The 16,242-nt window shown below is 40.5% G+C and overlaps 1 protein-coding gene across 1 annotated transcript; it reads right to left on the reverse strand.

Annotated features, from left to right (window-relative positions):
• Nucleotides 1-1,233: 1,233 nt before the first annotated feature.
• Nucleotides 1,234-15,505, reverse strand: COA7 (cytochrome c oxidase assembly factor 7). The gene is made up of 3 exons (XM_069479996.1): nucleotides 15,397-15,505; nucleotides 11,736-11,876; nucleotides 1,234-2,224 (listed from the first exon to the last, which is right to left on the reverse strand). Exons 1-3 carry the CDS (start codon nucleotides 15,500-15,502, stop codon nucleotides 1,776-1,778), a joined length of 696 nt encoding a protein of 231 aa, XP_069336097.1. The 5' UTR covers nucleotides 15,503-15,505; the 3' UTR covers nucleotides 1,234-1,775.
• Between the last annotated feature and the right edge of the window lie 737 nt (nucleotides 15,506-16,242).

The following is a 16,242-nucleotide window of genomic DNA, read 5'->3' on the forward strand; positions in this document are numbered from 1 at the left end:
AGCACAGTTTATTCATTCACCTACTGAAGGACATCTTGGTTGCTTTCAAGTTTTGACAATTATAAATAAAGCTGTTACAAACATACATGGGATTGTTTTTGTATGGACATGTTTTCACTGTCTTTGGGTAAATGCCAAGGAGGAAGATTTGCTGAATCATATGGCAAGAGTATATTTAGTTTTGTAAGAAATCACTAAACTGTCTTCCAAAGTGGCTGTATACATCTTGCATTCCACCAGTAATGAACAAGAATTCCTGTTGCTCCACGACTTTGCCAACATTTCACGTTGTCAATGTTCTGGATTTTGGCCACTCTAATAGTTGTACAGTGGTCTCATTGTTGTTCTAATGTGCCTATCCCAGATGACATGTTATAAGGAGAATCTTTTCATATACTTATTTGCCATAGGTATATCTTCTTTGATCAGGTATCTTTTACATGTCCTGCCCTTGTGGATCTTATGGTCTCATGAGACAGTCTTTAAACAACCATAAAAAATAAATGTATGATTATAAGTGTGACAAGGGTATAGAGGAAAAGTATAGGGTGCTATAAGAATGTATCAGCCCATTTTTTAATCAGGCTGTTTTCTTACTGTTAAGTTTTAAGAGTTCATTGTGGTTTTGATTTGCATTCTCCTAATGATTAGCGATGTTGAACATCTTTTTATAGGCTTGTTTGCCTACAGAGTTTAAGCACACCAAAAACTACTTCACATTTTAAAAATGAGCTTGATGTCTTTTAAAACCTCTGCAATATACTTGGGAAAGTCCCTCTCCTCTATCAACTTGAGAAGCTGGCCAGCTGTGCTCAACAAACCATGCACATGGCAAGCCTTCCTTGTGAAAACAGTGGGTGGTGACAGATATAATTGTCCTGTTATCTCAGAAAAAATGACAAGCTCGCCCCCTGGTGACATGCTAGGGAGATAATAGAAAAAGCACATGGACTACAATTTGAGACAAACCATCCAAGGAAGTTGATGGCAATGTCATGTTAAAGTCCCAGGTGACTCCTGGGTTTACATATTGACTCTACCTGTTGACTTAAGACAGTGTACTTAAGTGATTTCTTTTACCGTAAACACACACACACACACACACAAAATAAATAAATTTAAAGCTTTTTTAAAAAAGAAAAAGCAAATGTTCTTAAAAGGCATAACCACTACCTACCTGGAATCTGGGGAGAACACCAACAACATAAATTATAAATTAATCAAAACAGTTTATTCACAGAGATAGTTAAAAAGGTTCAGTTCCAGGGGACAAAATGTCACAAAGTCCTTGCTTACAAATTCCTAGCTGAAGTTGCCTTGGGAATAATCTGCTCCCTCAGCATGATGGGCAGTGCCAGGTGACTACACTGGGGATGCTAATTTTCAACTGTGAATGTCTCTTCCAGAGAAAGGCGGGCTTATGTTTCATCTTTAACAACCCTGAAGCATAACAACCTTTAACCTTTATGTTGCATATCCCTCCTGATTTCTATGAATTTATGGAAAGACCTGACTCTAAAGGCAAGAAGCAAGCCTACATCAGTAATTATGCAAGTCAGAGGGTGGCAGTCATGACCACTGACTGAAATAAACATCACAGGCTACATCCCAGTGGGTAACATTCTGGGGCAATGGATCTCTGTAACCAGTGCTACTAATTCAAGTCTCAAGTTTTCCTGCTCCAGCAGGTTGACCTCCAAGGGTTGCATCAGGCCTCAAAAATAGGCAGGGCCAGTCTCAAGCTGTTCGTTGCCTGGGAGTGAAGTTGTGCCATATTACCCAAATGTTAAGGGCTGGACACTTTTTTGCTGTTCTTTGTGTAGCTGCTGGGCCCTATTTTTTAGCACCTCAGCTTTGGCCTCGTCCTTGTTGACACCATCCCCCAGCTTGTACATGCGGCTGGCATTGGCACAGGCCCAGACATGGCCCAGGTCACAGGCTTTCAATGAGTATTTACATGCCAGGCCCATGTCTTTGGGAAAGCCAGGGGCACCCTGCAGGAATATGGCACTCAGGTTGAAGCAGCTGGAGGCATAGCCACCATCACAGGCCTTTGTATAGTAGTCCCTGGCCTTCCCCACGCTGGGTTTGCCATCTTCATTGACCCGTCCATCATGTGCCAGGAGACCAACATTATGACATGCTTCCAGAGACTTCTTTCCAGGCTTTTCACATGCCATCAAAAAGCAGTTGTAGGCAGCTTTCAGGTCCTGGGTCAGTCCTCCTAAAAGGAAGGAAAGCAAAGAAAAAAGTAAACCCAAGCCAGAGCAAAACCAAAATGTCTCTGGCCAAAGTTAGGGAACAATTGCTGAATAAAGTCCATGCACTATGAGCTAAAGCAGCATGAAAGGAAAGTAGCCTGGCATTGTGTACAGAACTTCCAGCTTTTTCAGCTATGTACTCTTTTGTTCAAATGATATTTTACGAGGAACCCAAAGGTAAAGGAGGTAAAAATTGAGAATGGTAATAACATCCACCTCATGGGGTTACAGTGAGAGCATGGCGACTTTTAAGTACTTAATTAAATATTCATTATTTTAAACATATGGTGGGTCCTCCCTATCCATGGGTTCTACCTTTGCAGATTTGAAAATATTAGGAAAAAAATACAACAATAAAAATAATACAAAATTTAAAATACAATGTAACAATTATTTATAGAGCATTTACATTGTATTAGATATTACAAGTAATCTAGAGATGATTTAAAGTATACCAGAGGATGTGCATAGGTTGTATGCAAGCAGTGTGCCATTTTGTATAAAGAACTGGAGCATCCTCAGGTTTTGGTATCCGAAGGGTAGGGTTGGGGTCTTGGAACCAATTTCCTACAGATAGCAAGGGATGACTGTATACTGAATGTCTATTAATTGTCAACTGCTGTGCTAGGTCCTGAGGAACAAATGACACTGTCCTGCCCTTGTGGATCTTATGGTCTCATGACACAGTCTTTAAACAACCATAAAAAATAAATGTATGATTATAAGTGTGATAAGGGTATAGAGGAAAACTATAGGGTGCTATGAGAATGTATCAGGCCCTTGACCTAGACCAGGGTGTGAGGGTAAGGAAAGCTTCCTCAAAGAAGTGACATTTGAGCTATGATACAATGAAAAAAAAGGAAAATGAAATATGAGTGGGAGATTTTCCAGGCAGGGAGAATAGCATACAAACAGAAAAGGAGCCACTGTGGCTAGAGCCCAGAAATCACTGCAGGAGGGAGGCTGGAGAAGCAGGAAGGGGCCAGACCATCATTATCATTAATTGAACACCATTCCAGTCATCTTTGTAGCACATGTTCAGATTAAATGTTGGCTGGCCAAATAGATATTAGATAGAAATATTTTGAAAAATTAGATCACAGATGCTATTTATAGATTTTTAAAAATATTTCTTTAGAGATGTGATCTTCCTTTGTTGTCCAGATTGGAGTGCAGTGGCAAATTCATGGTTCACTGCAGCCTCAAACTCCTGGGCTCAAGCAATGCTCCCACCTGAACTTCCCAAGTAGCTCGGATTACAAACTCAAGCCACTGCACCTGAAAATTTAACTTTTATTTTACTTTGAATTTATCAGAAGAAAACCAAACTGAAGTGAAAGTAAGGAAATTGTTGACTTTCAAATTAACATTACTTCTACACAGAGAAATTTCCTACATGAGCTACTAGAATTATGAAGAGTTTAGAAAAAAGATGAAAAGATCAGAATCATTTTTTTTGAAACTAAATTTTAGACAGAATACTGTTTTACAACTATAGACAGGATATTGGCACCGCATGCTTCCATCTCTCCTTCCCAATCTTCTGCTTTGTCAGTTATGTTATTTCAACTGAGGCAGACAGCACAGCACAGGAGACAGCTTAATGAAACCTGGGCCCCAGTCCTGGCTCCATTACTTATGAACCGCGTGACCTTGGGGAAGTTACTTAACCTCTATGGGCCTCAGTTTTCTTCATCTGTAAAATAAGGACAATAGTATCTACTTCATATGTTGGAAGCTTAAACATATTCTTACAAAGAGCCTGGCATGTAATAAGTACTGCAAATATACTTATGTTTCTATTTCATAAAAGTTTATAGTATTTACATTCTTTTCAGTAACATTATTAACCCAATAGTCATTCTAAATGGATGCTGCTCAACACCAGAATTTTCATAAGAGCTTCTCTATTCCTCAATTATTTCTTTTGATTTACTTGTTTATTGGTTATCACATAGATTTTTCTAGAAAAGCTCACAGATTCTATATACCCTGAGTTCTTTCAGTTTTGGAGAATGTATTCCTGCACACCTTTATATTTAAACAATGTGTACTTGAGTCTTCGTGTATATATCCAGCCTGACAATCTCTGCCTTTTAGGGGAGTGTTTACTTACATCTAAGGCAATTATTGATATAGTTGGGTTTAAGTCTTACAATCTTATTTGTTTCCCATTTGTCCCAAATGTTTTTGTTCCTTTTTTCTTCTTTCCTGCCGCCTTCTTCTTCTTCTTCTTCTTTTTTTTTTTTTTTTTTGAGACAGGGTCTCACTCTGTTGCCCAGGCTGGAGTACAGTGGCATCATCATAGCTCACAGCAACCTCAAACTCCTGGGCTCAAGTGATTCTCCTGCTTCAGCCTCCTAAGTAGCTGGGACTACAGGTGCACACCACACCCAGCTAGGTTTTTTTACATTTCGTAGAGACAAGGTCTTGCTATGTTCCTCAGACTGGATCAGACTCCTGGGCTCAAACAATCCTTCTGCCCCAGCCTCCCGAGTAGCTGGGACTACAGGTACATGCCACCACACTCAGCTAGGTTTTTTTATATTTTGTAGAGACAAGGTCTTGCTATGTTGCTCAGACTGGTTTCAAACTCCTGGGCTCAAACAATCCTCCTGCCTCAGCCTCCAAAAGTGCTAAGATTACAGGTGTGAGCCACTGTGCCTGCCCCTGCCTTCTTTGGATATGTATATTTCTAATACTCCATTTCATTTCCATCGTTGGCATTTTAGTTATACCTCTTCTTTTTTTTAGTGGTTTAGCTAGTGATCATAATATGTATCTTTAATTCATCACAATCTACCATGAATATTACATCACTTCGCATACAACGTAAGAGCCTTACAACAGCATACTTTCATTTACCACATTCCCATTCTTTGTGTTTTTGCTACCGTGTATTTTGTTTTCCTTCTATATATAAGTTTCACAATACACTGCTATTATTTTTGCTTTAAACAGTATTTTAAAGACATTAAGAAATGAGGGGAAAAGTCTTATCTTCACACACATATTCCAGTGTTCTTTATCCTTTTGTATGGATCCTAGTTTCCATCTGTTACCATTTTCCCTCAATCTAAACTTTCTTTAGCATTTCTTGTAAGTCTGCTAGTGACTCATTCTCTCAGCTTTTATCTGAAATGAATTTATTGCACCTTTATTTTTAATTCATTTTAGTTCAAGTTAAATTAATTCATAATTAATTCATTTTAATTCAAATTCGACAATTTTTTTCTTTCAGTATTTAAAAGATGTCACTCTTTTTCTTCTGGCATGCATTGTTTCTGATGAGAAGTCAATGGTAACCCTTACCATTGTTCCCTTGAGTGTGCCTGTTTTCTCTACCTGCTTTTAAGATTTTCTCATCTTTGGTTTTCAGCAAATTGACAATAATGTGTCTGGATGTAATTTTCTTTGGTCACCCTACTTGAGTTCACTGAGCTTCATGGATCTGTGGGCTGATATTTTTCACCAATTTGGAAATTTTTCACCTGTTATTTCTTCAAATGTTTTTCTGCTCCAATCTCTCTTGCTTCTCTCCTATAGTCCTACTCAGGAGGCTGAGATGGGAGGATCACTTGATCTCAGGAGTTCAAGGTTACGGTGAGCTATGATTGTGCCACTGCACTCCAGCATGGGTGATAGAGCGAGACCCTGTCTCTGAAAAAAAAACAAAAAACAAAAACAAAAACAAAAAAACAAACTTGTTTAAAGCTGATTTCAGAGATGGGAACATCTGACCAAAACATTCCTTGAGTCACTCTGTGTAATCCAAAGTAACCTCTGCAGCAACCAATACAAACCAGACCTGTTCACATTAACAGAATGTCTTATAATTTAACAAAGCAGTCACATCCATGATCTAAGGTGATGCTCAGAAAAATCCTACGAAAAAGGCACGAGCAGACCATATTAGTGTCTAGGACTAAAAATGGGTTGTTTTGTTTTGTTTTGAGACAGAGTCTTGCTCTGTTTCCTGGGTTAGAGTGCCCTGGCGTCAGCCTATCTCACAGCAACCTCAAACTCCTGGGCTCAAGTGTTCCTTCTGCCTCAATCGGGACTACAGGCTTGCGCCATCATGCCCAGCTAATTTTTTCTATTTTCAGTTGCCCAGCTAATTTCTTTCTATTTTTAGTAGAAACAGGGTCTCGCTCTTGCTGAGGCTGGTCTGGAACTGCTGACCTCAAGCAATCCTCCCTCCTCGGCCTCCCAGAGTGCTAGGCTTACACATGTGAGCCACCATGCCCAGCCTAAAAGTGGGATCTTTAGTCTCCAGCCCCAAGCTATTAGTACGTATCAAGAAGGGACACTGGATACGTTTTAGGAAATCCTTTGGCTCGGAATTAGGAAAGGAGAGTCAACAGTATTGTTTTTTAGTCATGGCAGGACCCTAGGTCTGCTAAGCAATCCAAAAAGGCATGAGTAGCAAAGATCAACAAACAGGATCTTCCTTGATCATTCTGGCTTAAACACCTGGAAAATTTTATTTAAGAATGTCAGTTTAACAGAGGATTAAGTATTGTTTTCTAAACAACTCTGTGTTCTTTCACACTGCTTCCCTTCTCTCTGCCTGGGGCCTTATTCTATTCCACCTCAACCAAACAAAACCTGCTCCATCCTTCCAGAACAGTTTCAATGCCTCCTCTTCCACAAGGGCACCTCCTAATAATGATATGTTCCCAGCACTGATCTCCTACAGTACTTTATATGCCTCTCTCTAAAGACAGATGTTTATCAAGCCCTCCCAGGTGTAACAGGTATTGGTATAAATTTTTCTTCTCCTCTACTGGTCCATATCTAATTCACTGCTTCACTGTGTACAGTAGATACTTAAGGAGGACTTAAGCAAAAAATAAGTCTCAGTGCACAATCATTAATCATACAAGTTTTTCTAATAGGCAAAGGAAAAAATAATCTCACAGCCTCTTTTGTTTTCCCTGATTTAATAACAAACTCAAAGTCTTTGTAGAAAATATAGTAAAATATAGCATGAAAACAAAAGAAACTCAAAACTTTACTGAGACACCAATCTGGAGAAAATCACTAAGAACATTTTCGTTTTTGAACACTATTACATAGCTGAGTTCACACCATATGTGATTTTGTATTCAGCTTTCTTCACTGAACATTACACCATAAGCTTTTCCCTGTAACAACAAAAATTCTTTAGAAACATTGTTTTTTTAATGGGCAGAACATTTCATCTAATGGAAGTAACATTTGTTTAAGCTGCTACTATTGGCACACAGGTAGGTTTGTTTGTTTGTCCGGAGATAGGGTCTTGCTCTGTTGCCCAGACCAGAGTGCAGTAGCATGATCACAGCTCACTGCAGCATCAAACTCCTGGGCTCAAGTGATTCTCCCACCTCAGCCTCCTGAGGAGCTAGGATGATAGGCCTGCACCATCACGTCCAGCTAATTTTTAATTTTTTTTTTTTTAGAGATAGGATCTCACTGCATTGCCCAGGCTAGTCTTGAACTCCTGGCCTCAAGTGATCCTCCTGCCCAAAGCAATGGGATTACAGGCTTGAGCCACCATGGTCGGCCAGCACATAACCTTTATTTGCATTTCTAGTTATTTCCTTAGGAAATTCTAGAAAGACAATTACTAGGTCAAAGAAATGTCCCTCTGCTTCAGAGAGGTAAACTGAAATTCCTGTTAATGCTAACTTTTCTTCAAAATAGAGACTACGGTGGAGGAGTGGAGGGTGGTGAATAGAAGTTGGTTAATGGGTACAAACATACAGTTAGATAAGACAGAAGGAATAGGTTCTGGTATTCAATTATATGGTAGGGAAATTATAGTTGACAATAATTTATTATATATTTCAAAATAGCTAAAAGAGGATAATTGTATGAGGTGATGGACATCTCAATTACTCTGATTTGGCCATTACACATTGTATACATGTATTGAACTATATACCCCCCAAATATGTACAATTATGACATATCAATAAAAAAGCATTTAAAAAATAGACACTACCTTGGAGCACCTAAATATATAAAGCAAATATCAACACTGAAGGAGAAACAGATAACAATACAACTAATTGTAGGGAACTTCAATATTCCCGCTTTTAACAATGGATAGATCATCCAGATAGAAAATCAACATGGAAGCAGTGGATTTGAACAACACTGTGCACCAAATGGACATATGTTAGGCCACAAAAAAAGTCTTAACAAATTTGAGAAGACTTAAATCATATTAAGTATCTTTCTTGAACACAATAGTAAGAAACTAGAAATTAATAACAGGAGGAAAAGTGGAAAATTCACAGATATGTGGAAAACAAACACCACAATCTTGAATAACCAAGAGGTCAAAGAAGAAATCAAAAGGGTAGTCAAAAACCATCTTGAGACAAATGAAAATGGAAACACAATACATCAAACTTATAGGATGCAGCAAAAGCAGTTATAAGAGGGGAGTTTACAGTAATAAATCCTACATTCAGAAAGGGAACACTTCCAAATTCATTTGATGACCAGCATTACCCTGGTACCAAACCATAGAAGGCCACTACAAGAAAATTGTAGGCTAATATCCCTGTTGAACATAAACGCAAAAATCCTCAACAAAATATTAGCAAACTGAATTCAACAGCACATTAAAAAGATCATACACCATGATCAAGTGGGATTTATCTCTAGGATGCAAGGATAGTTCAATATATGCATTTCAATAGATGTAATATACCACCAACATATCAGAATGAAAATAAAACATTAATAGAATGAAGGATAAAAATTATATGACCATCTCAATACAGAAAAAGCATTTGACAAAATTCAATATCCTTTCATGATAAAAATGCTCAACAATTAGGTATAGAAGGAATGTACCTCAACATAATGAAGGCCATGTATGACAAGATCACAGCTAACATCATACTCAATGGTAAAAAGCTGGAAGCTTTTCCACTAAGATCAGGAACAAAACAAGGATGCCAACTCTTGCCACTTCTATTCAATATAGCATTGGAAGTCCTAGCCAGAGTAACCAGGCAAGAGAAAAAAACAAAAGTCATCCAAATCAGAAAGGAAGAAGTAAAACTGTTTGCAGATGACATGATCTTGTATATGGAAAACCCTAAAGATTCCACCAAAAAATTGTTAGAACCAATAAATGAATTCAGGAAAGTTGCAGGATACAAAATAAACATACAAAAATTAGTAGCATTTGTATACACTAACAATGAGCTGTCCAAAAAAGAAATCAAGAAATAATCTCATTTATAATAAATAAATAAAAGGAACACTTTTATTTAAATAAATAAAACATATTTTATTTAAAACATTATTTTATTTAAATAAAGGAAACATATTCCCAACACTTAAGGAATATGTTTAACCAAGGAGGTGAAAATCTATACACTGAAAACTATTAAACATTGATGAAAGAAACTGACGACACAAATAAATGGAAAGATATCTTGTGTTCATGGATTAGAATAACTAATATTGTTAAAATATCTATAGTACTCAAAGCAATCTACATATTTAATACAATCCCTAACAAAATTCTAATGGCATTTTTCACAGAAATAGAAAAAAATCCTAAAATGTGTATGGAACAACAAAAAGCCCCAAACAGCCAAAGCAATGGTGGACCTTATGCTAAGTGAAATAAGCCCAGGTGCAGAAAGGCAAATAATACATGATCTCACTTACATGTGGAATCTAAAAAAGTTGAACTTATAGAAGCAGAGAATAGAATGGTGGTTGCCAGGGGTTGGCGAGGCAGAGAAAAAGGAGAGATATTGGTCAAAGGGTAAAACATTTCAGTTAGGGCAATGCATAAGTTCCGGAGAGTTAATGAACAGCATAGTGATTATAGTTAATAATAGTCTATTGTGTATTTGAAATTTGCTGAGAGAGTAGATCTTAAATGTTCTCACTACATACACAAATACAAAATAACTCTGTGAGGTGATGGATGTAATTAGCTTGATTGTAGCAATCATTTTACAATGTATAATATATCAAAACATAACAGCTAGGTGCAGTAGAGCATGCCTGAGTGCAGCTACTCAGGAAGCTAATGCAGGAGAATTACTTGAGGCTAGAAGTTCAAGGCTGAAGTGTGCTATGATCACCTCCGTGAATAGCCACTGCACTCCAGCTTGGGCAACATAACAAGACCTCATCTTTAAGTACTAAATTTAAAAACAATTAAAATAAATAAAAAAAATTTTAAAAACCTGTATCACACTGTACACTATAAATATATAGAATATTTTTTTCTCAATTATACCTCAATAAAGCTGGGGGGAAAATTAAAAATTAAAAAATAAAATAGAGACAATCACAGATGCCATGTTCCATGTGAAAGCAGAAAGAGTCCACGCAGTTCTAGAGAATTAAAAAGACATCCCCTTCATCAAACGCTCACTAAACACCTTTTCTAACCAGGCTTGGCTGGGCACTGGGAACAAGGGATAAACACATCATACCCTTAAGAAGCTCATGATATAGTGGGTGAAAAAACAGCTGCCTGTCAAAGGTCACAGTCCCTATTTGTGGTGGCTCTAAAACATGCCCATAAATTCTTTGATATTTCTTCCTCTTCAAGGGGTAGAATGTAAGCTCTTTCCCCTTGGTGTGGGCTAGACTTAGTGACTCACTTCTAATAAATAGAATGTGATTGAAATAAAAAGTATGTGACTTCCAAAGGTAGGTCATAAAAGACCATTGTGGATTCTACCTTGTTCCATCTCTTAGATTACTCACTCTGGGGAAAGCCAGATGCATGTCATGAAGACACTCAACCAGTTCGTAAAGAACCATGTCACAAGGGTCTGAGCTCCCCTGATAAAGACGCCTTTGCTATTAGCCATGTGCATGAGTTGTCTTAGAACTGGAAACACTAACTCCAGTCAAGCCTTCCAATGACTGCAGCCCTAGCTCCCCGGCCAATGTCTCAACTGCAACCTCATGAGATACCCTGAGGCACCCAGCTAACCCACTCCCAAATTGCTGACCCACATGAAATATTGGGATTCATTTGTTATTTAGCAATTGATTAACTTAAACACTATGCCAGTGATAACTGTAATTAGAGCATGAGGAGAAAAGATATGAGGAAGGAAATTAAAAGTTACTGTGCTAGGCATGTGCTGATGACTTTACCTACATTATCCTATTTAATCTTCACACCAACCCTACAAAGCAAGTATTATTTCCCTTCAATCTATGGATAATGTAACTGAGGCACAGAGTTAAAGTGAGTGGCTCTCAAGGTCCCACTACTTGCAAATAGCATCACCTAAGGTTTGCCTAACTTGAAAGGCTGCACTCCTTCCCCCATTACTCTGCTGAATTCTTCTCTTCAATCTCCAATCTCCCTACGATATGCGTCTCTAAGACCTGTGAGGACCCTTCTGGGAAGAGAGCTCATCATGAAAGCTCAGGTGTGATGGCAGCACTGGCATAAACGATAAGGACCAAAGAATGCAGTCCCCTTCTTACCTTTTCCAGTCACATAATAGGCCCCTAGTTTGTAGCAGCTATCGCTGTGCTTGTGCTCTTCACAGTTGAACTTCAACACCTTGGCAGCCTCATCAAAATTCTTCTGGATCCCTTCCAAGTAGTCCACGAGCCGATAGCAACCTGTGAAGAGAGGGTAAAAGCCATTCTTCACATCTGGGGCTGGGGCAGGCCAGCGGAGAGGGTCCAGGTGTGGCAGGTCAGACAGTGTCTTTAAGATACCCCTTGTCCTCCCAAGGTGTGGCAAGTTGACTTTACTACAAAGAATGTAGGTGCTGTTCAGCCATTCCTACAAACGACATTGTCTTCCCTTAGCCAGGAACTGAACAATGTATGGACTGGAGAGACCTTAGCCCCTGCACTGGCTCCACCACTCAGCCCAGACCTTCTTCTCCCTGTCAGCCGAGCCCAAACACCCACTGACTTCCATGATTGAAACTGTGCTAGCCTCACACCCTTTTGTGAAGTTTAGCAGTGAAAACCCTGAAAAACAAAAGGGCTCATGGACTAGTTTTTGTAGCAATAAGAAAGGGGTGCTATGATGACTGTACCTTACTCCTTGGCCAGGCTGGGAATGTGAAGCCCAAAGAGAGGGTAGAAATGGCAGCTTTCAAAGGAGCTGGAAATAGGTTCCCCTTCCTAGGCAGTCTCCCAGTCCCAGAAAGCCTCTCACCTTAATATCTCTCTCCTCTCTCCCTTCTTCCTCATTCCGAACAACAATATCATCTCTCATTCATTTTCACTCAACAAATATTTAAGCATCTATACGCGTCTATGTACCAGACAAGGTTCTAGATGTTGGGAATATAGTCATTTGCCCTCCTAAAATATACATTCTAGAGAGGGAAATACAACGGATAAGTAAATAAATGAACAAGACGTATTCAAACAGTAATAAATGTTATGACTGAAATAAAACAGGATGATAAGCTAGTTTGCTGTGCATGCCAGGGGAATGGTTAACAAAGACTGGGCGATTAGAGAGTGCCTCACCAAGGACTGTGACGTCTGAGCTGAGACCTGAATAGCGAGAAAGCACTAGCTATTTAAAGACAATGAAATGGGAAGGGAGCACAAAGACATTGCACAAGGATCAGAAAATACAAAGACCTGAAAGAGGGAATAAGCTTGGAATGAATTGGAATGAATAAGGTATAACATGGCTGAATCAAGGAGTAGGACAGGAAATGAGAGAAAGAGGAGACCTATCACAGGGCCCTGAAGAACACAGGAAGAAGTTAGGATTTTATTCTAAGTGCAAAAGCAAACCACTGGAGGGCTTTTAAATTAATTAGTTATTTTTATTTATTTTTTTAGGGATGGGAGCTTGCTCTGTTGCCCAGGCTAAAGTGCAGTGGCACGATCATAGCTCACTGCAGCCTTGAACTCCTGGACTCAAGTGATCCTTCTGCCTCAGCCTCCTGAGTGGCTAAGACTACAGGCCACTTGCCACCATGCCTAGCTCCACTGGCAGGTTTTAGGAAGGGAAGTGATATGATTGCATTTGCATTTTTAAAAGGTTACTCTGTATATATGTTTGTATATGCCTGGATGAGTATGGAGGAAGTTAAGTGTGTGAGGGGATATAACTGGGCATTGTAACAATCATGTTACCTAATACATATTTAATATAACAAAATAAAAATTAAAATATCAGTTTATCTGAGAGTAGAAAATGGATTTTAAGGGAGTGAGGGTGCAAGCAGAGACACAGGTTAGAAGGCTATTTCTATCCAAGTGAGAGAGTATGACTTTCAATGAAACTACTATTCCAGTTGCTATAGTAACTATAGCCTCTTCTCGGGTCTCCTTCTAAAGTGTCGCAACCAGTCCTTCTAATATGTCCACCCTTCCCCTGTTGCTCTGTATATTCTCCACAACACCCTAGCGCATGAACTTGCTACTCAAACAACATGTATGGCTCTCCGCTGCCTAGAGAACAAAGTATAAATCCCTTAGCCTGGCATTCAGGGCCTGACATACTATGGTCCAGACTCCCTCTTCAAACTTAATTCTGACTACATCCTAACTTCAACCTTCCAGAAGATAGCACTTTCTTCTCCCACCATCTGCTCCATTTAATCAATACTTGCTTATCCCTCAAGACCTCCCCGTGAAGTCTCTCCTGACTACCCTATTCCTCAGTGATTCCAATTCCTCAGAATTACCTCTATACTTAGGACATGGACCAGCCCTCAAAGAACCACCCCAGGTTCTTTTAAAGCCATCAAACTGCAGAGCAACTCTGTGTTATGGTTATGTTATACATATGGGTATGTTATGGTTAGCTTCAAGAAATAGCTATGGGCCAGGTGCAATGGCTCACGCCTATAACCTAGCACTTTGGGAAGCTAAGAAGGAAGAATCACTTGATGCCAGGAGTTTGAGACCAGCCTGAGCAACATAGCAAGACCTCATCTCTTCAAAATATAAAACTATTAGCTGGGTGTGGTAGCCTGTGCATGCCTGTAGTCCCAGCTATGCCAGTGGCTGAGGCAGGAGGATCGCTTGAGCTCAGAAGTTTGAGGTTACGGTGAGTTACAATGACACCACTGCACTCTAGCCTAAGCAACAGAGTGAGACCCTGTCTCTTAAAAAATAAAAGTAAGAAAGAAAGAAGGCCAGGTGCAGTGGCTCACACCTGTAATCCTAGTACTTTGTCAGGCTGAGGTGGGAGAGTCACTTGAGTTTCAGACCAGCCTGAGCATGGGCAAGACCCCATCTCTACAAAAAACAGACAAAATTAGCCAGCCGTGGTGGCACACACCTGTAGTCCCAGCTACTCGGACGCTGAGGCAGAAGGACTGCTTGAGCCCAGGAGTTTGAGGTTACAATGATCTATGATGGTGCCACTGCACTCTAGCCCCAGCAACAGCACAAGACCCAGTATCAAAAGAAAAAAAAAAAGAAAAAGAGTGACCGAGCTATGTCATGTTCTGAAACTAGACTGCAAGCTATTAGAAGGCAGGGCCAGTGACATTTTTTCTTTTCCTTTAAAAAAATTAAGTAGTAAAAAGAAAACCACTCAAAGGTATTGGCTGCTCTAGGTGGCTCCCCTCTGGACACCACCATTCACTCACATACTCGAGTCAACCCAAAGTTCATGCAACACACAGAGCACATTTGTGCCTCAGGGCCTTTTCACCATCTGTTACCTCTGCCTGGCATAGATCTGCATGGTTCATTCCCTTACCTTCTTCAAGGTTTTGTTCAAATGCCCTCCTGAAGTCCTGATACCCTTCACCCAGTTCTTTTTTCCCATTGCACTTATTACTCTCTAACATATCAATTATTTCCTTATGCTTATTGTCCGATCCCCCCCACTAGCATGTAAGCTCCATGAGGACAGGAAATTTTATCTGTTCACTGACGTATCCCCAGTCCCGCTATCCCAAATGCCCAGGCACGGCTCTTCCCTCCCGCCCCCGCATCCAGGCTCAGTCCCCGCGGGGCGCTCTCGGGCTGCGAGCCACCCCCAACGCACACAAGGTCGTGCGTGCCCTGCAGACCCCGTCCCGACACGTCCTCAGCCCACCAAGCACCCCTTCTAGATCCCCTCAGAAGTCACTTTCGCTACCTCTCTGGCCTCTGCCCCTCCCCCTCGAGTCCCCACGTGTCTCCAGGCTGCACTGGCGGCGCTCACCGTTCGGGTCCTTCTCGCGGTAGCACTGGTAGTTGCACTCCACCTCCAAGTTCTCCAGAAAGGACTTCACCTGCTCCTCATCCTGGAAATCCACCATGCCGGCCATGGCTCTGGCTCGCAGGCGTTACGCCGGCGCTCCGCCCCCACGGGCACGTGAGCAGCGGAGGGGCGTGGCGTGCAGGGGCGGGTCGCCGCGGTCCGCGCTCTTCCCGGGATTCGAGAAGGCTGAGCGCTGCGAGCCGGGACTTCCCAGCAGTCTTTGCGCTGTTGAAGGCTTTTGCAAGCCACGCTTCCTCTGATAACCTCATTCCTACAACTGGCGGCGGTCTCTCCGTAGCATCTAGTCTATGTCTGCTTCGTAGCCTTAATGATTTTCTGCCTGCAGTCATTTATCCATCCATAATTCCCTGAGCGCCTACTGTGTGCCACACCCGGTGCGGGGTTCTAGGGATATGACAGCTAGGAAGTATGGCCCCTGCCTTCAAAGACCTTGCAGTTTTAGTAGGAAGATATTCGTTTATTCATTCAGCAAGCATTTTGAGTACCTTCTATGTGCCATGTGTAGCTGGACAAACTGATAATCATTAAGTTGGCACAAAGTGCAACAGGAAGTCTGTTTCATCTCTATATTCTTCCCAGACCCAACTTGGACACCAACATGAATTACCTAAGCAATGAATGGCTGTGGGAAATGATGACTGGAACACAGTAGCAGTAAAGGTTATAGTAACATCACGGTTATGATAGCTAATGCTTAAACAGTGCTGAACTTTTAGCTTTTTTAGAATTCTTTTTAGAGTTCCAGGCTCTATTCCTAAGACCTTTTTATAAATTAACTTATTTAAT

Source organism: Eulemur rufifrons, chromosome 8, assembly GCF_041146395.1.
Source record: "Eulemur rufifrons isolate Redbay chromosome 8, OSU_ERuf_1, whole genome shotgun sequence".
In the NCBI taxonomy this organism is placed as follows: domain Eukaryota; kingdom Metazoa; phylum Chordata; class Mammalia; order Primates; family Lemuridae; genus Eulemur; species Eulemur rufifrons.

Bases quoted from the DNA above. Each gene is read 5' to 3' on its own strand.
- COA7 (XM_069479996.1), bottom strand. From the start codon at position 15,502: ATGGCCGGCATGGTGGATTTCCAGGATGAGGAGCAGGTGAAGTCCTTT. The intron at 11,877-15,396 runs GTGAGCGCCGCC...CTCTCTTCACAG, and splicing joins CCGCGAGAAGGACCCGAACG to GTTGCTATCGGCTCGTGGAC. The intron at 2,225-11,735 runs GTAAGAAGGGGA...CCTTCCTTTTAG, and splicing joins CTATTATGTGACTGGAAAAG to GAGGACTGACCCAGGACCTG.